The sequence below is a fragment of the Anolis carolinensis genome, chromosome 1, assembly GCF_035594765.1.
Source record: "Anolis carolinensis isolate JA03-04 chromosome 1, rAnoCar3.1.pri, whole genome shotgun sequence".
NCBI classification, from domain to species: Eukaryota; Metazoa; Chordata; class Lepidosauria; order Squamata; family Dactyloidae; genus Anolis; species Anolis carolinensis.
Window position 1 is genome coordinate 205,878,946 of NC_085841.1, and position 25,040 is coordinate 205,903,985.

At 38.6% G+C, this 25,040-nt stretch overlaps 2 protein-coding genes across 4 annotated transcripts in view; one reads left to right on the forward strand and one right to left on the reverse strand.

The window, feature by feature from the left end:
* nfe2l2 (NFE2 like bZIP transcription factor 2) overlaps positions 1–3,321 on the forward strand; it is a 40,607-nt gene extending 37,286 nt beyond the window's left edge. Inside the window, exon 5 of the mRNA XM_003226765.4 lies at positions 1,427–3,321. Coding sequence (XP_003226813.1) covers positions 1,427–2,626 — 1,200 coding nt within the window. The 3' untranslated portion in view covers positions 2,627–3,321. The remainder of the gene's footprint in view (positions 1–1,426) is intronic.
* A 2,035-nt stretch (positions 3,322–5,356) lies between these two features.
* Positions 5,357–24,055, reverse strand: hnrnpa3 (heterogeneous nuclear ribonucleoprotein A3). Of its 3 annotated transcripts, XR_010001115.1 has the most exons (14): positions 23,905–24,055; positions 18,148–18,247; positions 14,770–14,892; positions 14,452–14,598; positions 14,090–14,300; positions 12,707–12,796; positions 12,530–12,622; positions 12,356–12,439; positions 11,086–11,223; positions 9,864–9,989; positions 9,694–9,784; positions 6,186–6,837; positions 5,780–5,836; positions 5,357–5,542 (listed from the first exon to the last, which is right to left on the reverse strand). XR_010001115.1 is itself a non-coding variant. In XM_008119715.3 (12 exons), the coding sequence occupies exons 2-11, from the start codon at positions 18,208–18,210 to the stop codon at positions 9,714–9,716; spliced, it is 1,146 nt and encodes a 381-aa protein (XP_008117922.1). In that variant the 5' UTR covers positions 18,211–18,247; positions 23,905–24,055; the 3' UTR covers positions 8,611–9,609; positions 9,694–9,713. The 3 variants fall into 3 exon arrangements, 2 of the variants coding, with proteins under 2 accessions (XP_008117922.1, XP_008117923.1); XM_008119715.3 differs by lacking the exons at positions 5,357–5,542; positions 5,780–5,836; positions 6,186–6,837 and adding an exon at positions 8,611–9,609; XM_008119716.3 differs by lacking the exons at positions 5,357–5,542; positions 5,780–5,836; positions 6,186–6,837; positions 18,148–18,247 and adding an exon at positions 8,611–9,609 and having other exon boundaries at positions 23,905–24,039.
* Positions 24,056–25,040: the final 985 nt, after the last annotated feature.

Below are 25,040 nucleotides of genomic sequence, written 5' to 3' on the forward strand. Positions count from 1 at the left end.
ATTTAATGGTTTTTAAAACTTCTTCCTAATAGGTTTCAGAATACCTCATTGTAATCTAGGTTATAAGATGCCTTGGGTCTTTTCCCGAAGGCAAAAAATATTTTAGCCTGTGTTGGAGGCACATTCCTAGACTATGTGCTTCCTTGAAGACATTTGGATTAGCTCCAGTGGCTTTGTAGTGTTTGAAGATACTGTTTGAAACAGCATCCACAAGTGTTACAAAGGCCTAGGTAGCATTGACATTATGCTTATTAAAATTGACATGAATTTCATCCTGTATTGTCAACCTTCAAAATGTCTTGTTTTCAACTGAATTGTGGTGGCAGGTAACTCACTTAGTAACATGTACAGTGCATGATTTTTAAAAAGGAAAAAGGCTGCCAGTTACGCAAATGCCTTTCTTCCCTAATATCAAGTTATTAAAAGGCTTTTCTTACTTTCTATCCAGTTAGTCTCACCACCTTTTTCATAGAAATTTTCAGAAGTGAAAGAGGTGCCCATGTGCTTCTTTCTCCTTCTGCTCCTTTCTTTCTCTGGTCAGATTTTGTAACCCACTAGAGCAGGGGTCCCCAAACTTTTTAAGCAGAGGGCCGGTCCACAATCCTTCAGACTGTTGAGGGGCAGAATTATCATTTGAAAAAAAAAATACAAACAAATTCCTATGCATACTGCACATGTCTTATTTGTAGTGCAACAACAACAACAACGAAAGAACAATACAATATTTAAAAATGAAAACAATTTAAACCAACATAAACCTATTAGGATTTCAATGGAAAGTGTGGGCCTGCTACTGACCAATGAGATAGTCAAGTTAATTAGGATTGTCATTGTTGTTGTTGTGTGCCTTCAAGTCATGTCAGACTTTGGCCGAGCCTAAGTCTAAAATTATTTATTTATTTACTACATTTATATCCCACCCTTCTCACCCCGAAGGGGACTCAGAGCAGCTGTATGTACATACAATATATTATATTATTAGCATAACACAATATTAGCAATATATATTACTATATTGAACTATACCACCATACTATTATATAATATGTAATATATAACATACAATTAATATTATTATATGGTATTACTATTAGTATTATATTGTATAACATAAGATTATTATCAATATTATATGTATATACAATATATTATATTATTAAAACTGATATAAAATATTATATTATAAAACTGAGGGCGGGGGCCAGGTAAATGACCTTGGAGGGCCGCATCCAGCCCCCGGGCCTTAGTTTGGGGACCCCTGCACTAAAGCATAAGGAAGCAATAATAATAAAAGTAAATAGTCAAACATTTGGCAGCATCAGACCTAGATAACAGTGAAGATGGTCTAGGCAGAATGATTGCTGAGGTGTACAATATCAAGTGTGCACAATTATAATGTTGAACATCTTTGTAACATTTTTTTTAGTGCCTTAATATTCAAAATGACAACCTGGCAGAAGTAACCCCAAACACCTGCACAGCAAACACAATGTCTGAGGCTGCAATCGACTTTACTTTCTACAACCCATTACCCCCCATGGAGAATGAAGTTTCTACCTGCAGTCCAGAGTTTCTGAAGCCTTTGGAGGCCTCTTATTCTGGCATTTTACTGCCAGATCTAAGCCAAAATAACACATCATCCACAAGCAGTGACTTTTGTGAAGATTTCTATCCTGATTTTATTGATGTCAAAGCGAACAACAGCATAACCAGCCCACCACCCAATTTTGTGGACCAGGCTCTTACTGGCTTTTTAAATGAACCTATTGATCTGTCTGATTTTGCTCAGTGCAAAGCTTTTAACTGTGATCTTGCAGGAAACCCACAAGAATGTACTGATTCTGACTCTGGCATTTCACTGAACAGAAGTCCCAGTACAACTTCTCCAGCTCATTCTATTGATTCGTCTTCTATCTGTAGAGATACAGGCTTTGGATGCAGTGATACTGAAATAGAAGAGATGGATAGCGCCCCTGGGAGTGTGCAACAGAGCAATACCCAAATGCCTGTGTTTCAGTTTCTGCTACCACTCTCTCCACCTGTAGAGCAAAGGAGCCCCACAGCTGCTTCACCAGTTAAAGGTGAGGTCAAAAGAGAATTGCCTGCCAACCCTGGTCATTCTGAGGCTCCGTTCATGAAGGACAAATCCTATAGCCAAGATGAAGCACATCTCACAAGAGATGAGCTTAGAGCAAAAGCTCTGCAGATCCCTTTTCCTGTTGAAAAAATCATCAACCTCCCTGTAGATGACTTCAATGAAATGATGTCTAAGGAGCAATTCACTGAGGCCCAGGTTACGCTTATTCGTGATATACGAAGGCGAGGTAAAAACAAAGTGGCTGCTCAAAACTGCCGTAAAAGGAAACTAGAAAACATTACGGAGCTGGAGTATGATTTAGGTTACCTTAAGGATGAGAGGGAGAAGCTTCTGAAGGAGAAAGCAGAGAATGATAAAAGCCTACACCTGTTGAAAAAGCAGCTAAGCACACTATACCTTGAGGTCTTCGGCATGCTCCGAGATGAAGATGGAAAGCCTTACTCAGTTAACGAATACTCATTACAGCAAACAAGAGATGGTGGTATCTTCCTTGTTCCAAAGACCAAGAAACCAGGGACTAAAATGTGAAAAGCAAGGAGGCAAACAACCTATTATTTTTACATTTCTTTTCTACCAGTGGGGCTTCCTGATGCAGAATTTGCCCTGCTTTTAAGTGACTTTATATAGCTCTTTCCTTTAGAGTTAAGTATATGAATACACTTTAAATCATTATCATTGCAACAAATATATGCACAATTGATAATTCTTCTGTAAGACACTAGTTCCTACTTTTGTAATGGCAGCAGTGACTCGTTTCTTTTCTACTGTAAATATTTCCAAATTATTTATATTCTGTTCCTATAGTTTATTTTACTCAAATGTGTATCAAGCATGATTTAAGACTGGTGACCCTAATTACTACCAAGACTAATCTTATGCTTTCAGATACATTATTTTATAAACATAAATGGAATGTGTGCAGTTTCTTACCAATTTTTAAAACTTCCTTTGCTTTATTATAAGAGCTTGAATGTAGTAGTGTAAACACACATAAAGTGACACCATTAAAGTACAATCTAGTCAAAGCCAAGCATTTTGATGGCTTAAGACCTTCAGTGGCAGTATTAAACACATGCAGAGCTCATTGAAATGAATGAGACTTCAAGATGGTTATGTTTGAGCTGGATTGTGTCTTTAAAGTCTGTTCTGCATACAAAAGTATGCACTAAGGAATGCTAATCTTTAGATTTTGTACTTTTGAAATAAAGCATGTACGGTCTTAATGAGTTTCATTAGAATATTTGGTTACAAAAATAAGGTATACTGGACAAGTGCACAATAGCAGCGGAAGACAGACTGGATGCAGTCCAAAACTGGACACCCTCCAAACGCTAAGCTTTCATTAATAAAAGAGATTCTAATCTCTGAGAAAGGACAAAAAAGTGTTGTGTATTCCTACTGGCCAGTAGCAATCCTGATGTTTACATGAATGCCTGCGTAACGGCCAACAAAATGCGTATGCTGCTAAGTCACCAGCAGGAATATGTCCACAACAGCTTTACTAGACACCATAGTAAAATTCTGAAGGAGTGGGGTTTCTAAATGCAAAGGAAAGATACTGAGAAAGAAAAGCAGGAGAGCTTTAGGAAAGACAGCTAGGGAGCTTGGAAAAAACTTCACTATTAAAGTTTGTGTGTGGGAGGGGGGAAATTTTTGTGTGGTGAGAGGAGGCAAAGCAACAGCTATTGGTCATGACAATAGTTCAAAAGACACACATCAAGTAGATGTGTGTCTTTTGATAGATCTCTATTCCCAGCCCTTCTGCTTCCAGGCATTCTAAGATAATGTATGTGATCCTGCCACAAATACATTTTAAAAATTTGTTTCTGAAGTTATATATCCAGTTGGCATTGTTATGCAAATCTAGGGCTAAAATACACAACGTAGTCTTGCAATGTAGTCTTGTTCTCAATGTGTACTCAATTTAAAAATAAAGGGAAAACATTACATTTTATTATTGGTAAGATATGCTTCAGATAATTGGGCCTAATCTCTCCTGTCCTTGATTTTGCTTTTCTAAAATCCTTCAGGATGGTTGCTTGCTTTCTACTGCATGCCAACTTCAGATTTTTTTCTTTTTATGAGGAATTCAGAAAACTCTGCTCCTTCAAATATGGTAATAATAAAGAGCTGTAGTCTAGTAATTCCTTAAAGACCATGTGTGCTTCATTTCTGTAAAAAAAAGGAACAGGAAGAGGCAAGTTCTTTGGAGGGAGTAGAGGGCTTTTACCAGGTGTTTAATATAGAAATTTGCAATATGCAACATTATAGCATGAGAATGAAACTGTGGCTGTGGAAGGGTACTCCTTGCCAACCAGAATTCTACTCCATGAAGAATGCTGCAAGGAGGATGCTGTGTGCCTTTAAGTCATTTTCCATAATGAACCTATCACAAGCTTTTCTTCTACTGAATCTGTGTGGCATCCCCACAATGGGTTTCCATGGCCAAGCAGAAATTCAAACTCTGGTGTGCAGAGACCCAACAATGAAACCACTGCGCCATGCTGGATCTATGTATGGAGGCCTCATCAATTGTATCCATTATTTTTAGTGTAAAGAACCAGACAACTGGATAAAAGGAGTATTTCAGTAAAGACTAAGGATAAAGTGACAGATTTCACTTCCTCCTCCATCTTCCCACAAAACTTCTATCAGCAAGTTCTACTTAGGCATCATATTTCACTAACTCTGCCTTTTGTGGGCTTCACCACTTTACTTCTTTCCAACATATATTTTAAAAACTAAACACTTAGCAGTTACCATGGTAGTCAAGCTTGTCACATTTCTATTTCCTGATAATTTAAATTAAAATTGCCATCATATGTATTGGGAATCATATCTACTAAAATAGCAGTTTTAATAGGAGGCAAAGTGCAAACCTGCAGAAGTTACCGGACTGCAATACCTGCCATTCCTCACTATCCTCCACTTGGGATATTCACCAGGCACTGCCTGAATAGATCCCTGCAACTTTCCAGAATTTGAATTGCATATTTAAATGAAGAATTTTTTTTTTCCAGTTTTAGCCAATCACTGCTCTTCCCAAGGCTGAAGATGATTTACAATTTTGAGACGATGAAAATAAAATCTGCTACAGCATAACAGAGGGTTGTTTTGTACAACTAAGGGAATAATGCCAACCCAATATCCCCTCAAAATTCTCGAATTTAATATGTTGAGGAAGCAGAATTCAAGCAAGCTGCTCAATGATGCAGAAATGAAGACCGAACATCCACATACAATTAGAAGACTTGCCAATTGTCACAGTAAAGACTTTATTCTGAATATTTAAAAACAACATTTGAGATTACAACTTCAGTAATTTTCTGACATTAATAGCCTCTCAGTTCTCTTGTATATTACAGTACAGATTCTGCATCCCAGAATTGCTTGCAGAAAAGACATGGTCACAACGGTGTAGACAGGATTAGTGAACCTGTAGAGCTGAAGAAAATAAATAAAAATTAACACACGAATGGAACATGCCAGACTTGCCAATATTTACTCAGGTACACATTATCTATTGATAACTGATCACTCTTCTCTCCTTCTCTCATTGCCTCTACCCACCCAAGAAATGTGTAAGTGGCTAAAGCCAAGGTGTTCCTTTTGGATCTGTGGAGTGTCAGCAAACCTCTGAAACCTGGGGAGGTAGGAAGAAATAAATGTATTTGCACTCACCCCTTTACTAACTTTATTTAGAGGATGCTGAGATTCACACTCAAACTCGACCTTTTCCTGTTTTAGAAGAGGGAACAGAATAATAGGGACTCACATAAATAAATGTCTTGAATAAATAAACTGCAGAGCATATTCTAGTACAGTGATTTTAAACAAATTATTGATTCGGATTTTGCCCTATTATTGAAAACATTTGTGCAGCAATGACAATACGATCAAAGCCTGTAAGAAAGGAGAAGTCCATAATGCTGTTTCCACTATCCAAGTTAATGGCCAAAATAAAAGTGAGAATATGATGGTATGGGCAGCATGCCTTCAAAATACAGAAGAGTTGGGATCATGATCGTACTTTCACTGATATGCAGGCCTAGAACATATAAAGCAAAACGAAGTTCTAAATACTCACCAGTGTAATCTTCCGGACAAAAGGAACAACTGAAGGGAAAATACCCAAACAGGATGTTCTTTTATCTATTTGATACCTGAAAGAGAGCCAAAGGTTTGGAGAGTGCACCAGTTCTAGATAACCAATTGTTGGTTTTTTTGCCATGTTTCTTTTTATTTTTGTTAATGAACATTAGTGACAAACTATTTATCACAAATGTATGAAAAATATCACTTCTTATATTTTCCAAAAACATGACAAAAATATGACCAACAGAAATCTGATTTCAGCAAAGAAACCACCAGTAAAGTCATGACTCTTTTAGTCATTCATTTGCAATATATCAGTCACACTGACCTACCTTCTAGAGTTCCCATAAAGGTAATGGGAATAAGTACAACTATTTAATGAATATACTACATATATCACTCTAGATATAAACCAACCAGATGCAAATATTGATTAACTCAGAAAAGAGCTTTAAAATGCAAAAATAAATACTGGCACTCACCGTAATTTTGCATAATTTGTTCTTTATCAGAAGATGGATTGTCAAAGCCCAGAATATTATGGAACATCAATGTTTATATATTGTATTACCGAGTCTTACCGAGCCAAGAATTTTCCAATAGGTAAAAAAATCTGGCATCTGATCAGAGATTTCTTCTATAATCTGCAAATCAATTAAATTTTTATTATCTTGTTCATAAAATAGTTATTCTTTAATTCATGAAAAGTGTTACGAGACAAACCTTACCTATTCTTATTCCCCTTCCTTTCAGGTCTAAACGCTAGACCTATGACTTTGGTCAACTCAAGTAGCTATGCCTCAAGGAGGTTCCAATTGGTGAAGACTTGCTAGACTTTCTTCGATATTTCAGCAGATTTAACTAGCTTTTGGAAAGCTGCTCACTATCGGCATAGTATTTTATGCCTTCACTTTTCTGGAAGTTGAAGCTGGTGCTGTCGCTGCCTCGTTTTTCTTTAATTATGCTGACTGGTCCACACACACAAAAGGCTGCTGAAGTCCTGTCTGAGTTTCCTTTGATCCACACTTTGGCTAAGAGATACATCCTAGAGTCTTTAAAGCTGGTTAATCACTGTCCTTGGCTTGCATTTCACCATATTCAGGGAACTAGAACTAAATCACTGGTGCCAAAAACTGACAACTTGTAAAAACTGCAAAACAGATTAAAACACTAAAGCGTTTCCCCTATAACATTAAAATTCCCCCTCCGTTGAGAACACAAGTACCCAGCCTCCAATTCTGCCCCTGCAATAAACACCCATTCTAGAAGGGATGGTTTAGATCAGAGGTGTCAAACGAGTAGCCTTTCAGGTATGTTTTGGACTTCAGCTCCCAGAATTCCTGACCACTGGAAAAGCTTGCTAGGGCTTCTGGGACTTGGAGGTCCCAAGCACCTGAAGGGCCACAAGTTTAACACCTCTGGGTTAGATCATAGTTCGGCATTCTAAGGCCTTCCAAATGCTGTCAGGCTCCATTTCCTGTCAGCATTGATGGCATTTGCACTGGAACCATTTGGAGACTCAAAATGTACCCACCCCATAAATAGATTTAATCCATTTTTGCACAAAGACATGTACACGGTTTCATAATCTCAAGATTCCACGTAATACCACCAAGCTTTCACATTTTTTTTGTTTACTGTAGCATGGACAGTTTCCTAAAAATAGAAAGGACATGGTGGCAGGCCGAACACCTATGCCCCACAGTAATATCAATACTATGGAGTGTGAGGGGTGTACCAGTGCTTTTGAGCTTGTTTAGCATATTGTTTTGCTTGAGGTTTAATAACAGTATTCTATACCCAACAACTATAATTGTGTGCCATGTTTGAGCAACATTTTTTAAAAAACCTGACAATCCATTCCTATACTGGAATCACGTTTACCTTATACTGTTTCCTTTAGCCTAGAGAAGTAGTTAAACGGGTGAGAAATTCCAGCATCATACTGGCAAGTATTTTTCTTCTACTCACTGTGCCCTACTCTTCTGGATGTGTACTGACAGAAAGCAATGGTCTGGCAATAGTTAAAAGAGAAGTCTGGTCAGATTGATAAGGATAGCAAATTATTAGGGAACATGGCTATACACAAATTTGTGTTAGGCGAAGGAGTAAACCACACAAACCATTATGAATGTAATCAAGGTTTGACCATATCATTCAGATCCTTAAAAGTTGTGACTTGTTTCAAGCCAAAAGGGCTCACATTAGTCATAAATATATTAGACCAAATATTCCCTGCATCTAGACTGGAAACTTGTTTGCTTTCACATCACCTTCAAGGCCTATAGCTGGGGCATTAGAAAGTGTGTGAAACTTCACTTATAGTCGGAAAATTAATACCCCACAGAAGGAATGAGCCCATACTGGAAGTTTGAGTCAGTTGAAGAGGGCACACAAAATTAAACACAACAAAAGGGTTACATCACAACAAATCCATGTTTTGGGGCAAGAGATATACAAATGAAGCTATACAGTTATAAGCTAAGTAACAGACCCAGACTATTGGCTTCAAAGTTTTAATTCAATTATATCTGTGAACTGAAATCTGTTTACCATGGGAGGTGGGGGAATCTCAAGCGTAATAAAAAGGCAGAAACTTGTTCTGCCAGTGCTTAATGGATCTCCTGCAGGTATTAATGAAATGGGAAGCAAACTGAATAAAACTTTAAAAGATCTCTTTCAATGCTTATTTACTTAAGCTAAGAAACAAAAAGCTACAAATTAAGATATCCACAAACCAGAAGTATCTGGAATTTTCATTTTAAAATAAAGTTTACCATTCACAAGCACTAGTTTAAACGACTCAGTCCTAATTATACAGCTAAGCAAGCTTTAATGCAAACATCTCTTCTCTCCCTTTGCGTGTGCAACTCATTTCATTTGGCTACATATGCAGAAAAACTAAGGTTCTTAAACGATTCAGCATTTCTATAGTTTAAATTAATACAGATTATAATGCACTGATTTTCCTCCTAGCAAGAATATACCCTAAAACTACATTTCTTTATTTAAAGAAGTTTCAGTAAGAAAAAACTGAACTACACAAGTATTGAAAAAATTAAAAGTTCCTCAATTATTTTTAATTCTTGGTACCACTACCACAAATTTACAGGGCAATATACCTGATTTATGAAGAAAAGACAAAGCTACAACAACAAATTAAAAAAAGAGAGTCAGGAATGTACATCTAAACACTACATTGCATTAAATCAATAGCTGCACTCTTTGCAAACTGTGGCTATGACAGTCCTTAAGAAGGGTTTCCTGTTTAAGCTGCAGTAATTTTTTCTGACTATGGTTCATCGCTCCTTCTGTGGCAGATTTTACAGTTCCTCTAATTCATTTGGGACGACTGTCTCAAAGTAACCTGCAGCTTTCCTGACAACTCCTCGCTTTCTCCTGCTAAGAACTGTAGCCTGTTGAATATAGGATAAGAAAAGGATTACTCTCAATGAAATGCTACAGTCTTCATATACAACATATGTTTGTAGTATACCTACCCTGATTCTGGTAGTATTTTTTAGAATCTTCTTCCACCATAGCCGCCACTCCCTCCTCCTCCTCCTCCTCCTCCTCCAGAACCATAGCCACCTATAAACAGAATTTTGGATGTTGAAGTAATTACTCCCCAGAAGTCTTAGCCAGATGTGTATTTTAATGTTCTACTTACCACCATAGGGACTGCCAGAGCTTCGGCCACTGAAGCTGCCACCTCCTTTCATGGGCCCATAACTTGAGGTTTGTTGTCCACTGTAATTGCCAAAGTCATTATAGCTTCCACTGCCGCCATAGTTGCCTAAGAAGAGAATTTCATTTTTATCACTTGGATCAAACATGATTAGATTAGGCATCCACAAACTGTGGCCATCCAGCTGTTTGGGCCTCCAACTCCAAGAAGCCCTAGCTGGCTTGTTCAATTGTCAGGAATTCTGGAAGTTAAAGCTGGAGGGTCGCAGTTCGAGGATGTTTGATTTAGAGTAAGTACATGAAGCAATTATTGAGTAACAAGAAATGATCATGGCTTCAATCAGATGCTGCAGTGCTTGCACATAAACTTTCCCCCCGTTCAGCTCTTTGATGTATTGGAAAAAGAGTGATCATACTATTACTTTTATCAATTTTTTAAGTACCACAATCGTTTGCTTGGGATCCCCAAGGTCTCCCCATTTTTGTTGTCCCTGAATGTCTTATATTGGTTGTGTTTGGCTTGTTGCTATACTTTTATGCAGCCCAGGGTCTTCCAAGTAACTTCTTATACTTTATGTAAAGAACGTCTACCTCTAAACCTGCCCCTCCCCACAGTAACATGGCGTAATTCCCCTCATAGAGCACTAAGAAGCATTTTAGGTCAAGAGGTTGAACGCTCCAAACTGACAGCTGTTGATTATTGCTATAAACAGATATATGTGACCCTTCCGCCCCTGAAGTCCAAGAAACAAAAAGCCATCACTGAATTCTACTTATGGAGAATTAATTATCCAGAAGGGTGGTTCAAACAGAAATGAGAAAAATAGTTTGTAAGTTAAATGCCTGCAAATGTACTAATTCTCGTGTTGATTGGATAAAGACACTATCTGGGTAGTAAACTGTACTACTTTCCTAATTTGTTTTTTTTTTAATGTTGAAGCACATTAGTCTGTAGGCTTCTTACACGTACAGCTTTATGATTTATAGATCTCCCCAGGAGGGAAAAAAAATCCAAAGCTTCCCTAGTCATCTTCCATTACCTGAAACAATTCAACTTAAGAGTCTAGTCTCAACCCAGGGTTACATTATAGAACATTTTCTTAATTAAATCTGCACAACTTTTCCAAGTAAAAGGAAGAGGGCCTGTTCTTTTTTTCTACTATAAGCAACACAAACGAAAGTTACAGGTGATTGAGGATTCTTACCACCAAAGTTTCCTCCTTCATTGTAACCATCATAGCCTCCACCTCCTCCACCATATCCGCCACCTGGGTTTCCATAGGTTGGGCTGCCACCATAACCTCCTCTGCTCCCATATCCAGGACTACCTCCATAGCTTCCACCTTGAAATACAATTAAAAACAACATCATAGAATCATAGAATCGGAGAGTTGGAAGAGACCTCACAGGTCATTCAGTCCAACCCTCTGCAAGAAGCAGGAAAATCTCATTCAAAGCACCCCCGACATATGGCCATCCAGCCTCTGCTTAAAAGCCTCCAAAGAAGGAGCTTCCACCACTGTCCGGGGGAGAGAGTTCCACTGCTGAACAGCTCTCATGGTGAGGAAAGACATGAAAGACACCGTGTTTGTGACAAAACTCGAAGTAACTGAAGAGGACACAACATATGTGATTTCTAGATAACAGCTTTAAAGACTGAACATCATAAGTAAGACATGTTATGACATGACTATCAATCAAGTCATCTAATGGAGAAGTGTCTATAAAGCCAATTAACTGTTCCAGTCTTGTCTGCCCAGTGTTTTGCCCTTCTGATCATGCTGGCTAAACCAAAACATTTGGAGAGACCCAGGCTGCAAGACTGATTATCCTGACATAAAACTTATGTCATAAGGTCACATTTGGACAGAGATGACTTCATTTGCATTATTAAGTGTTTATTCTTAGTCAGAAGATACATAATCCGATTATCATTAGTAGGCTGGATGATTTAAGTAAAGTGCTAGCATTACATTTAAGATGAGCAGTGTTCCATCTGTTTTACATAATTTATTTACTATTTCATGTGACCAAATACATTTGTATTCTTTTGCTGGCAAAAGCAGGGTGAAAAGCTACTTTAGTCAGTTCATTCTAAATCATCACCACCTTCTAAACATTTCCATATCTTTCGCCAAAGTCAATACCTTTTAATGAGGCTCTGGTGGAAAATCACCTTACCTTAAAGAGCCAGGACATATCATGAGCAAGTTGTACTGTTGGAAACATGGACTCCAAAAAATTAGGCTAAATTAGTTATCTTTTAGTAATTTTAATAAAATTACTGATTCACAACTGGGATGAAATAAGGAATATTTTCACCTGAATCCAATCTCTCACTGTTGAGATTTTCTGTAAATTGTCGTGTTTCCCTCTCCACTCCTATTAACATTATAGAACTGCAAAGAACTATTTGCACTCAGTATTCAACCGCAGACCTTTTTGCATCTAAGTGATATTATCAGTTGTACTTACCATCACCAAAGCCGTTGTATCCATCGCCGCTACCAAAACTTCCTCTGCTACCACCACCACCACCACTTCCACCACCATACCCTCCTAAATCAGAATAAAAGCATTAAAATACAAAATACTGCAATTCAAAGTAATCTTCTGCAATTAAAAAGGGAAGAAAAGAAAAACACCTACCTCTGCCTCCAAATCCTCCACCTCTGCCGTAGCTTCCACTGCTGCCTCCAAAATTTCCACGGCCCACAAAATTGCTTGAGCTGCTCCCACGGTCTTTAAAAAAAACAGCAAAGAAAAAGTGAGTGGAATGCATCTATTACCAACCTGCATGCTGTGCAATCATGTAAAAAAACGTACTTCTCTGAGCAGTGGCTGTCTGCATTTCTTGCTTGGAGAGAGCTTTCTTCACTTCACAGTTGTGCCCATTTATAGTGTGGTATTTTTGAACTAGAAGAAGTTTTGAGAGTATTTGTAAGTCAACCTCATTTTTGTTTTCATAGTAGTATTGCTTAGATTTACTGTTTAATTAAAGATAACTCATATTAAAACATAAAGACACTGCAAAACAAAAGCAAATTAGCAACTTTATGAAATAAAAATGCTGCAATAGGAAAAGCAATATATGTCATCTAAAAAGCAGGGAGGCTTAGGGGAAAAATTGTAATCCAAATGACAGGAGTATAATGATCTTTCTTAGAACTCCTAGGGCATGGCATTCTATCAACAGAAAAAGCCCTCTTTCCTATTTTTGTTAATCCTATTCCTATATCACATCTTAACAAACATAGAAATCATGTACTATTTCACCACTTAGGACATTCTTTTTAAGATCTAGCGGAAGTAACTCCTACTGAAATAAGAGGAATAAGAAGCAGTATGAAACCAGAGTAGCCCAGCAAATTCCTCGCTCCATGAGGCACACAAAGACAGTTCTAGGGCTTTTTCAAGCTTCCTTGATTTCTTCCTTTCTTCTGTCCCAAATTGGGTGGGCTGACTGTTGTATCTCTCAGACCAAAGGCCACACTGCTGGGTTGGTTTTTGATTATCTGCTCCCTTGACACACACACACCTTGCCACCAGCAGCTTGATGTGGGCTTGGATCTTTCCCCATTCTTGGTTATTTTACAGGCAAAGGAAGCAAATAATCCGAAGTGAGCATCCATATGCAAGAACTGACTAATGTATGGATCCTTCATCAAAGTACTTCTATGTAAATTTTCAGGAGTCAAAATAGTACAATGTTGAAAAACAAACTGGTGAAAGGTAGAGCACACTGCATTCTACTTTAATGGGTTTCCTCTGGCCTGCAACTGGGCAATACTACAGCAGGGGCCGCAGCTATTCCTCCTCTGTGCTGTTTCCAACTGGCACTGAAGCTGATGTCTCCACAAATGATTCCCTATAATAATTTTAATTCCCCTGCTGGAATTCAAGAATACACTTGATTTGGAGTTGGTGAACTTTGGGTTCCTTAAACTACCTGAGATGCCAGTTTTAAAATTTTTAGAAAGTATTTCACTCATTAAGAAAGTTCACTAAGCCAAAGCAGCAAGGAATTTGGACTGACAGCAGGGAACATCTTACCAAACAAAATATATGGGAGGATAAGGAGGAGGAAGCTGGTTTTTGCAAAGGGACATAGCATGTACAGACAGCCTAGGTTTAAAAAAATGCAGAGCTGCAACAGACAGGCAAATAATCCAATGTAGGCTAGAGAGAACAATGGAAAAGTATACATACCAACAATTTTGTCCACTGTATCATGATCATCAAATGTTACAAAGGCAAAGCCTCTTTTCTTTCCACTCTGCCTATCCTCCATTACTTCTATAGTTTCAATTTTGCCATATTTTTCAAAATAATCTCTTAAATTATATTCTTCGGTGTCTTCTTTAATTCCGCCAACAAATATTTTCTTCACTGTCAAATGGGCACCAGGTTTCACAGAATCCTATAAAAATTTACATTTTATAAATAAGTTACATTTAGTCTTACAAAATACTTAAATATTTTAAAACATATTTAGATATATAAACAATGGTGTTTATACTGTAAAATAAAATCAAAGATTAATACACTTGGTACCCAGAATAATTACTTACTTCTCTAGATACTGCTCTCTTTGGTTCCACCACACGGCCATCAACCTTGTGGGGCCGAGCTGCCATTGCAGCATCTACCTCTTCAACACAAGAGTAAGTCACAAAGCCAAAGCCCCGGGAACGTTTTGTCTGTGGGTCTCTCATCACCTATAAGAAATGTAGAATGCAGATAACACAAATTCAGGAATTGATTTTCAAAAAAAATGTTTGCTTCAATATTATGCAAGGTATGTGGGACTAAGCCACAGTGAAGTGTGCATTGAGGTCATGTGTACATGGGATTTCAAGTGTAAACTGAGTGCGGATAAAATTACTTACCACACAGTCTGTGAGTGTCCCCCATTTTTCAAAGTGTTCTCTTAAGCTATCATCTGTAGTTTCAAAGCTCAAGCCACCAATAAACAACTTTCTTAATTGTTCTGGTTCCTTTGGATCGTGACCCTGAAAGAAGAAAAGTCTCACTATGCTGCTGTACATGCATAATTTACCACTGAAGTATAAAAACGAAATAATGTGAAGATACCAGTACTAATTTAAATTCTTGGTTTAACTCAAGTAGCTTTATGCCTCAATTTGTTCTTTTCTTATTTGCATGAACAATGACATGTTTGACTTCATGACAACCTAGAATTACCTAATTTTATGAAGACCAGAATTAATCTGGGTAAAACACAACAATAATGCTATGGCCTTCTTGGTAACACCTACTGCATTTGCTCATGGTTCAGAAAAAAAGACCTCTAGTACATAAGCTGAGGACCTCTGCATATAGCGTACCTGAAAACTGTTAATGAGAAAATGCAAGGTATAATGCAATACATGGGCAATATTCTAATACACCATTCTGAAGTCAGAGTGAAGTTTTTCTTATTCATTTTATGACACCTCTCCCCTTTTCTATACTTTATACACTAAGATACACTAAAATTAGGGATTCTTGTCTGGATCACTCACTTATTCATATTATGGGCACAGAAACACTTATAAAATCACTAATGTACAAGCAGTACACATTTTAAAGCCTATAAGCAGAGGTAATGCAATCTCATGGATGGAAGAATATGAAAATTCCCATTCTTTATTTTTTCCAGGGTCAGCCTATACTTCACAGATGAAGCAGGTCAAATACTGCATGGCTCTCATAGTATCAGATGCTTTCTTTAAAAAAAACCCACAATGATTTGCAATCTTCAAAGAATCTGTACATTTTCCTGAATATTATGATCTCTCCTGCCTCTGTGGCAAGAGACTGTAAAGTCTGGATCTCTACACTAGATTCCGCAAGTCACAAAGAAAGGATCCAGTCATTTAAATAACAGCTATACATTTCCAGAGAAAATGGTGATAATCTTATATCCCATCAGATTTAACATGTAATGATTAAGGGAGAAATACATACCTAGCCCAGAGTTGTATAAGCATAGCCTACTCCATACTACTATTTCTTTGAAACATTATTGAATCCTATCATGGACTTCACAGTGTATATTTTGGAAAACTGGGGCCCTAATACCCAGATAATGGAAATTCAATGGAAATGGAGCAACCAAAGCTGGGCCATACCGAAAGATAAACGGGTCACCACATTTAGGTGGCATTGAAAAATCAGCTAAATGTGTCAGTTGCGTTCAATGGGTTCTACTGAAATTACAGGATTATAGTGTTCTCTGATGTGCCTTCACAAGGAGTAGGCCAATCTGGGAGCAAATAGCCACTGAAAACATGTCCAATTCCTTCTGTCTTGTTCTTCCTTCCCTTCCACAAATAAATGTTAAACTACTCTAGTTAAAGATGCACTTTTTCCTATATAAACATCTCTAAAAATGGGATGTGCTTTAGAATTGCAGATGTATTTTTGTTGGTGGTGATACTGAAATTAAGGTGTGTCTTACAATCCATGAAAGATTACAATTGAAAAATACAGTATTTCCCTGTGGCCACTTGAAATGTAGTTCTGCCACAAAGATATGTCTCATCTCAATTGCATATAATTTTTTATCTAGTCTATAAAATGTTATACAGTGTTCCCTCACTACTTCGTGGTTCCCTTTTTGTGGACTCGCTGTTTTGCGGTTTCTTAATAAACACTAAAATAATAGTATAAATAATAAAATATTATAAATCCCTCTTTCTACTCCCTTCCTAAGGAGAAGCCTAAGGAAGGAAGGAAGAAGCTGAAGGGAAAGAAAAGGAGGCTGAAGCAGCTTTGTTTTTGCCTTACAAGGCAGCGGGAGCGCGAGGAGGGGACTTGCCAGTGAGATTGTAAACACCACAAATATAGCGACCCCACTTCACGGGTTTTCATTTTTCGTAGGTGGTCCTGGAACGTAACCCCTGCGATAAGTGAGGGAACACTGTACCACAAAATAGATAATCAACCAACACATTTTTGTGATACTAAAATTTACAATGGATAATTGTGCCGGGAAGGGAATTATGAGAGATATGCTGGTAGAGATCCATTGAAAAATGAAGGGCAGCAGTATTTATATATTTAGGATTTAGACATCTGTCACCTAAGTGAATATGACACTTTTGTTCCTGGCGTTTTCACTTTCATGTTTAAATGCCTAGTATAGTTCTACTTTTTCTTTTACTACATATAACTTCCTTGATACAGTAGAATCTCACTTATCCAACATTCGCTTATCCAACGTTCTGGATTATCCAATGCATTTTTGTAGTCAATGTTTTCAATATATCATGATATTTTGGTGCTAAATTCATAAATACAATAATTACTACATAGCATCACTGAGTGTTGAACTACTTTTTTCTGTCAAATTTGTTGCATAACATGATGTTTTGGTGTTTAATTTGTAAAATCATAACCTAATTTGATGTTAATCCCTTAATCCCTCCTTATTATCCAACATATTTGCTTATCCAACATTCTGCTGGCCCGTTTATGTTGGATGAGACTCTACTGTATCAGTAATTTCTAAAAATCATAGTTAACATGGCATCAGGTGGCTGCAGTGTCAAAAACAATTTTGTTGCAAAACATCTCTACTTAGGAAAGTAAGCAAGTAAAACTGTCAGCCCACTGACAAATGATATTTGGATTAATTCCCAAAGAAGTGGTAACATTGTCGCATGAACTATATACCATTTTAGCCTGTAAGTGGAAGTTTTAACAGTATAATGATCCACATTTCAGGATACTGAATATTTCTGATAAGTTAGTTTTCTGTCTGGCACTTCTTTGCATAGGAGTATTCAATTATACAGACATAGTCTCTTCAGCAGTCTGAAGTAGTACAGCACAAAATTATAACCTTAGTGAGAAATGGATCCAAGGTAACTAGGAACACAGCAAGACCATCAACAAGTATATCTCCCCATTAAACAGGATTCACCTAATTCTCCTTCATTAAACCATGTCTTTCTAGAATTTAGTAACTTTTACATTTTGTTAGTTAATACTTAGTAAAATACGTGCTTTCAAAATTTAGCCTGAAATTAGTATTTCGATACATAAAACTACAACTTATGGGCTTATCATAATTACCTCAAACCAGTGCGGGGAATGAAAAACAAAATATACCCTTAAGAGGAAAGCAGTATACCCTTAAGAGGAAAGCAGAAGAGAGTAGTACAATATAAGATTTGAGCTACAGATGGAAAAACCAAAGCAGCAAGCAAGCAAAAGTTCTGTTTAGCCATGGAAAGGAACATAAAAATAAAGCATTCCACCTGTGAAGATCTTCTTCCCCTCCTCTTGTAATCTTCAACCTCTCTCTCCTCTTTACACGCCATTTTGAGAGGATGTTCTGACTCAGTTGCTCCTCTTAACCTAGGTAACAAGTAGTACTAGTAACTTACCCATTTCTAGATGCTTTAAAAAATCTCATAAAAATGAAGAAAAAACTTTAAATTCTAGTGGAGCAAATATAGGGGAGTCACTTTAAGTTTAAAGGATGGATCTATATGAGAACATGGATCAAAATACATGTGTGTTATCCTTTGTTCTCCAGCTATTTACTCTGATAAAGTTAATGGATATTAACCACAAGTAATAACTAAGGCACTATCTAAATAGGTCAGCCAGATTTAGTCTAGCAATACTAAATCATTTCATTTGGTCACTGTGTGAAAATATCTTAGGATCCCTGCAACAGGAACAAGTACATTCATCATTATTTGCTATTAAGCATAGCAAACTGAACTGCTGGAGTTAACCTTTTCCGAAATGTGAAAAGTATGCTTATCGGATTAAAGTATTTTCTGCACTCCAGTCTAGATTATTTCACTATTCTGACCAACTGCGTAGGCTAAAAAAGGAAGACATGGTGTGTGCGTGAGAATTGAGGCAAGCCCTAATTTTCTCTCTTCTTTCCTTTCCTTCTCCCTGCACTCTATTCCCTGGAGAATGGGAAGAGGTTTTCTTGACTTTAAAATATAAATGCCTTATACTCCAGATGAGGTGAAACTTGTTGTTCCCAATTTTAGGTTGCCCTCCTCCCCCAACACTGATTGCAAGGGAACACGCCTTTACTTGAGTAACTCCTCAGTGCACCCCTTTCCTTCAATCTTAAGAGCACTGATCTGCACCAGATACTTGTTTTTCCCCCAGGATCTCCTGAGACACCTAGGACCTTAGGCTGGACGGATTTCTGGAAGCTGAATGTCTGCTGTTGTGGCAACAGTAAGAATTACAGAATTATCAGTAAAACATATTCATCCTCATTGGGAAGCCATTTTCAAATATGATCCATGGCTAAATTAAGAGCTTCCCCACACGATTTCACGGAAAAACACTTGTTTGTGATAAGGAGTACAAAAATGTGATTTGGTCCTAGCAAAAAGAGGAAAATGTGCTCTTTCTAACTCAGGTTGACATGGTGCAAAACATGATAATTTTTAACATTTTCTAAAACAGCACTTCCAAAAGATATTGAAATCTGTGCATTATCCTCATATTCAGCTTGGATGGAACTATGGGACAGAGTGAGGTAGGACAACCTCCAAGAGCAGATTGTTCAAAACACTGCACGGTTGGTGGGGACGAGGGAGAGGGCCTTTTCGGTGGTGGTCCCCCGGCTTTGGCATGCCCTCCCCAAGGAATTTAGGCACGCCCCCATACTGCAGCACTTTTGGAAAGTGTTAAAAACGTGGTTTTTCCAGCAGGCCTTTGATAAGACATTAGCTAGAGTGATTGCCAATTACTTTAGCACTTTATGTCTACATTCAGATTGATATACAGCTGGGTCACTAAATTGATTGCATGGATCTTTTAAATTAATGGCTATAGGTACATTTTACTGATTTTATTTAATTTGAGTTTGCTTGTTAATTTTGTATGTAGTTTCATGTAAATGTGTTATTGATTTTAAATGTTAATGTACTGCATTTTATGTGTTGTATGGCACCATTGTGTGCTATTTTGCAAGCTGGGAGATGGTGGTGGGGTATAAAGCTTTATTATTATTGTTGCCAGTTTTATTTCGGGGGGGGGGGGCAATCAGGCTGAGTGATTTATAACAAGTGTGTCATGTGATATACAATTTGAAAATCACAGAATGTTGGTAGCATTGGGCATGCTCTCATATAGCAGCTACACAGAAGCAGTAGCATCCAAATCTGCAATATGGATTACTGTTGTACTTCTATTTCTGATAGAAAGGTGTGACCAAAGAATTGCTTATAACAGCCCTAAAAGTAGTCCGTAGTTATTTCCAGCAAAAAATCCCTTTACAAAACACTCTTGAGGTGGCATTAAAGTTCAGTTTACTTAAATAACCTCTCTATTCCCTTTCTAAATCCAAATCTACAATTCAACTGTATGCTGGAACATTTTGTGTCACTGACCCCCTCGCAGATTGGCTATGCTTTCAAATGGTTAACAAACAGATTCTTAAAATTAGGCAGAGCAGAATTTCCAGATTTTGCTTCTACTTTCAAGACTGAATCACAGCTACACATAATCTTAAGACATCTATACCAATTAGTACAGCGAACTCTAATTTCTGTGGAAGGAAATAGTAAATGCCTATCCAAACCAGAAATTCTAGCCCTCTGTGAGTTTTTATAACTGCAAGAGACACAAGATGAGTCACTTGTTGACACAGGTCCGTAATGCCCAGCTCAGATAAGCAAAGATACAGAATGCAAGCATTGAAAGAGTGCAAAAAACCAAGATACAACAGAGCCCACACAACTGGTTTCAGCAATAAAAGCTTCACTAGAACCTTAGGATGTGTAACTAACTGTACACATTTCTGGCCAGAGGCATAATACAAAGTCGTTTTACCATTACAGATGTCTGTTGCACTAGATTATTTATTTACTGGCTGAAATCAACTTTAGAACTTTAAAAATAATTTCTAGTTTTCATATGCAAAGCAAATGTTCATGTTATACTTTTTAAGTACTTCTGAATCTTAGTATTATGATAATGTGTCTAAACTCCAAGACTGTCAATTAAAGTTATTTATCAGAACTGTTTCATTATATTATCTGTAACACAATCTCATGAACTTTTTGATCGCATTGTTTTTCAAAGTAGTGAGCCACTGCGAGTCTCACTCTTGTGGGGGAAATGGAATATGTAATAAGAATATCTACTTTGAAGGAAACATAATTGGGTTCTATGGATTTACTCTTAGGTAAAAGCTTACAGGACTAATGTGCTCACTACTGCTAGAATGACACGGTCCACTGTGCAAGCTTTCAGATATGTTGTACAGAAGCTTTGATTAATAATTATTTCCAGCTGTTTCAAGTATGGTAATTTTTGAGAAGCAACCCCTTCTTCTAAAGAATTTATCTGAAGAGGAGGAAAAATGATCACTACAGTCATAAATTCAGGCTACATCATGTTAATTTTAAGTTGCAAGGCAATTATGAAAACCCAATTCTAAAAATTTAAGTCTTTTAATTTCTGTATCCTGTAATTAATTTAGGATAAGATTTAATGACAATAGTCTCACAAGATCTCAAGTAATCCTGAACTGTAATTCAGCGTGCACTGGGCTCAGCCTATAAGCACTCTAGTTGGTGAACAACTCTCATTAGTCAACCTAACTGTACAATTACACTACACACTCAGATTTCAGGAATTTAAATAACTTCAAAGAAAGATCAGTTTGGCAAATTATTAATAAGTAAGATCTTTACATGGAACAACCTCAGGCTGGATCTACACTACCACATAATCCAGACAACAGTGTATTATGGATACAAGTCTACACTGCCATATAATCCAGTTCAAACCAGGGGGGGGGGCTCTGTTTCTAGTTTAGTGACAGGAAGAAAGAAATCAAAATTGGAATTTTAAAGAGATTGCTAGTTCTAGGAAAATAGGAAGTAGGAGAATCCATTAATTTTCACCTCACGTTTTAAAGGAAAAAGTGAAATAATTCAAATTCCTCAAGAGTATTGTACAGGAGGGAGGAAATCAGTTTCTTCTCCTCAGATGTAGTGGGAAGTGCCTTTTCCTGTTGTGGGCTAACAATTTTACTTTCATAAAGGCAAAACATATACATTGGAATTTTTAAAGACAATGTCCGTTTTAAGAAACATAGGAGGAGGGAGAATCCATTCCTTTTCACCTCAAGCCTTACAGGGAAATGTTCCAACAGCAGAAGTGAAATCATTCAAATTCCTCAATAACATTGTTACCCATATTTATTCGAGTCTAATGGGCATAAAATCTAATGCGCACCTCAATTTTCAAAACCCTGAAACTCAAAAAGGTATTTACCACATTAAACAAATCTAATGCACACCCTAATTTTGGGAAGGTGAGCATTAGAGTAAATATGGTAATTTCAGCCTATGATAATTACTGTATATCTATTACTATTGTGTACCAATACTTTTACCTTAATAAAGATACAAAATGGATATGTGTGCAGAGATTACCACTATGAAGTTATGGTTAGATTACCTACCATTTCCAAAGGCAAGATAGTTAGGTAGCTGCTTCCCTTATAAGAACCTATTTAATAATTCTTGGCCATAGGTCCTATAGGCCCCTTCCGCACAAATGAAAAAAATCCCACATTACCTGCTTTAACTGGAATATATGGCAGTGTGGACTCAGATAACCCAATTCAAAGCAGATATTGTGGGATTTTCTGTTTTGATATTCTAGGATATAGGGCTGTGTGGAAGGGCCCTCAGATAACCCAGTTCAAAGCAAGTATCATGGATTAACTGCCTTATATTCTGGGTTATATGAATGTGTGGAAGGGCCCCATAGAGAAACAGCTGTTGTCTTTGGAACTCTCTGCAAGGCAGAGCCCTTCCACACAACCATATAACCCAGAGTCCCAAGGCAGACAATCCCACAATATATGCTTCGAACTGGGTTATCTGAGTCCACACTAACATATATTCCAGTTCAAAGCATATATTGTGGGATTTTGTAAGATTTTACTCAGCTGTGTGGAAAAGGCCCCAGGATACTTCCACACAGCCATAAAACCCAGAATATCAAGGCAGATATATCTGCCTTGAACTGGGTTATCTGAGTGCATACTGCCATATAACCCAGTTCAAAGCAGATAATATGGGATCTTAGACAGTTGTGTGGAAGGGGCCTATGTTTATATATTTTGCATAGGTTTTAATGCTTTCAACTGTTCATTTTCAGACAACCCTAGTTATAATTGTGCTTTAGTGTAATTTTAGGGTTTTTAAAGTATTTTGTAACTTTTAGTCTCTTTTAAGAGAGAAAAGGTGGGATATAAATCATAAACGCCCCACTGAATATCGATTTCTATTGTATGCAGCTTTGTGTCTAACCCTGCGCGGGGGGGGGGGGGGGGGGGGTAATATTACAGGTCACGTTTGATGCATTTCCTGAAGCTGGACAAGACACAAAAACTGGAGAAAACGCGGCGTTCGAAAACAAAAGGTTCATAAAAATTGGGGACCCTTCCTCACAGCCATATAACCCAAAATATTAAGGCAGGAAATCCAACAATATCTGCTTTGAATTGGGAATCTGAGTCCACACTGCCATATAGTCCAGTTCAAAGTAGAAAATGTGGGATTTTATTCAGTTGTGTGTAAGGATCCTGGAATGAAATAACCCATGCTTCGGCATTTGAATGAGCTTTTTTTTGGGGGGGGGGCGCTATTTCAACCTCTCTATGAGCGGGAAGCCCTCTGCCCCACTCTTGAGGAAGAAAGGCCGCGCAAAATGACGCGCCTCGGCGGCCTTCCTTCTCGTCGTGCGGCTGCTCTCGCTCAGGCTCAATCTTTTTCCCCGCCGATCTCCACGCAGGCCCACAATGGCGCCCGGAAAAAACCAGGCCTCCTCCCCCCACCCCCGTTACAACCGCCGCCACGGCGCCATTTCAAGGAAGCGGAGCGTGAGGACAGAGCGAAACACCGCGCCGGCCAATCACCCTCCCCCCTCTCCCTCTCGCGAGCCTCGCCCCCCTCCTCCCGCAACCGACGCCGTAACGGCCTCTTTTCCCGCGCAACGTTGACCACCGTTACCTCCATTTTGTGACAGGAATTTTTTTTTGCCTCCTTCAAGCCTCAATATGGAGTCGAGAGGAAGAGGGTGGGCGGGGCCATCCGGGAGGGTCACGCGGGAGGCTAGGCTGCCAATGAGCGTCGGCGCCGGGGGTCGCGAGGTGGGGGCGGGGTTTCTGAGCGCGCGCGCGCGAGCTAGAGGAGAGGGGGCGGGAGGCGGCCTCCGTCAGTTCCGGGTTATTATGGAATAGCTTGCCCCCCCCCCCCCATCTCCTCCCAGTCTTCTCCTCAGTCTGTTTCTTCTCATCTCTGCCATTGAGATAAAAGAGGGCCGAGCAGGTTGCGATAAGCAGACCCGTTGCCAGAAAACAAATTCGGGAGAGGTTGGAACCCCCCCCCCCCCCCCCAAAATGACTTTTCAGGCCAGTGTCTCCTGATCTTGCATGATTTCAACAAGGCCTTGAAATTGCCATCATTATGCTAAGGTTCTTCCTGAATCCTTGCTCTTTTTAAAGCCAGTTCTTGTTTTTCGTGTCAGGAGCAACCTGAGTCGCTTCTGGTGTGAGATAATTGGCCGTCTACAAGGATATTGCCCTGGGGACGCCCGGATGTTTTGATGTTTTTGCTATCCCTGTGGGAGGCTTCTCTCATGTCCCCTCATGGAGCTGGAGCTGATAGAGGGAGCTCATCCGCGCTCTCCCCGGGTGGGATTCGAACCTGGCAGCCTTCAGGTCAGCAATCCAACCTTCAAGTCACAAGGCTTTAATCCCCTACGCCAGGGGTCCTCAAACTTTTTAAGTGGAGGGCCGGTTCATGGTCCCTCAGACTGTTGAGGGGCTGAATTATCATTTGAAAAAAACAAAACAAAAACAAATTCCTATGCACACTGCACATGTCTTATTTGTAGTGCAAAAAAAGGTTTTTAGTTGTTTTCTGAAAGGGGAGTGTGGGCGCCATTTTAATCTCATTCGGGAGAGAATTCCAAAGGCGGGGGGCCACTGCAGAAAAGGCCCTCTCTTCCGTCCACACCAGCCGGGTTTGGGACAGGGATGGGACTGAGAGGAGGGCCTCCCCTGGTGAACTCAGTAGGTGCATATGAGGAGAGGTGGATGGACAAGTAGTCTGGACCCGATCCGTTTAAGGTGTTAACGGTAACA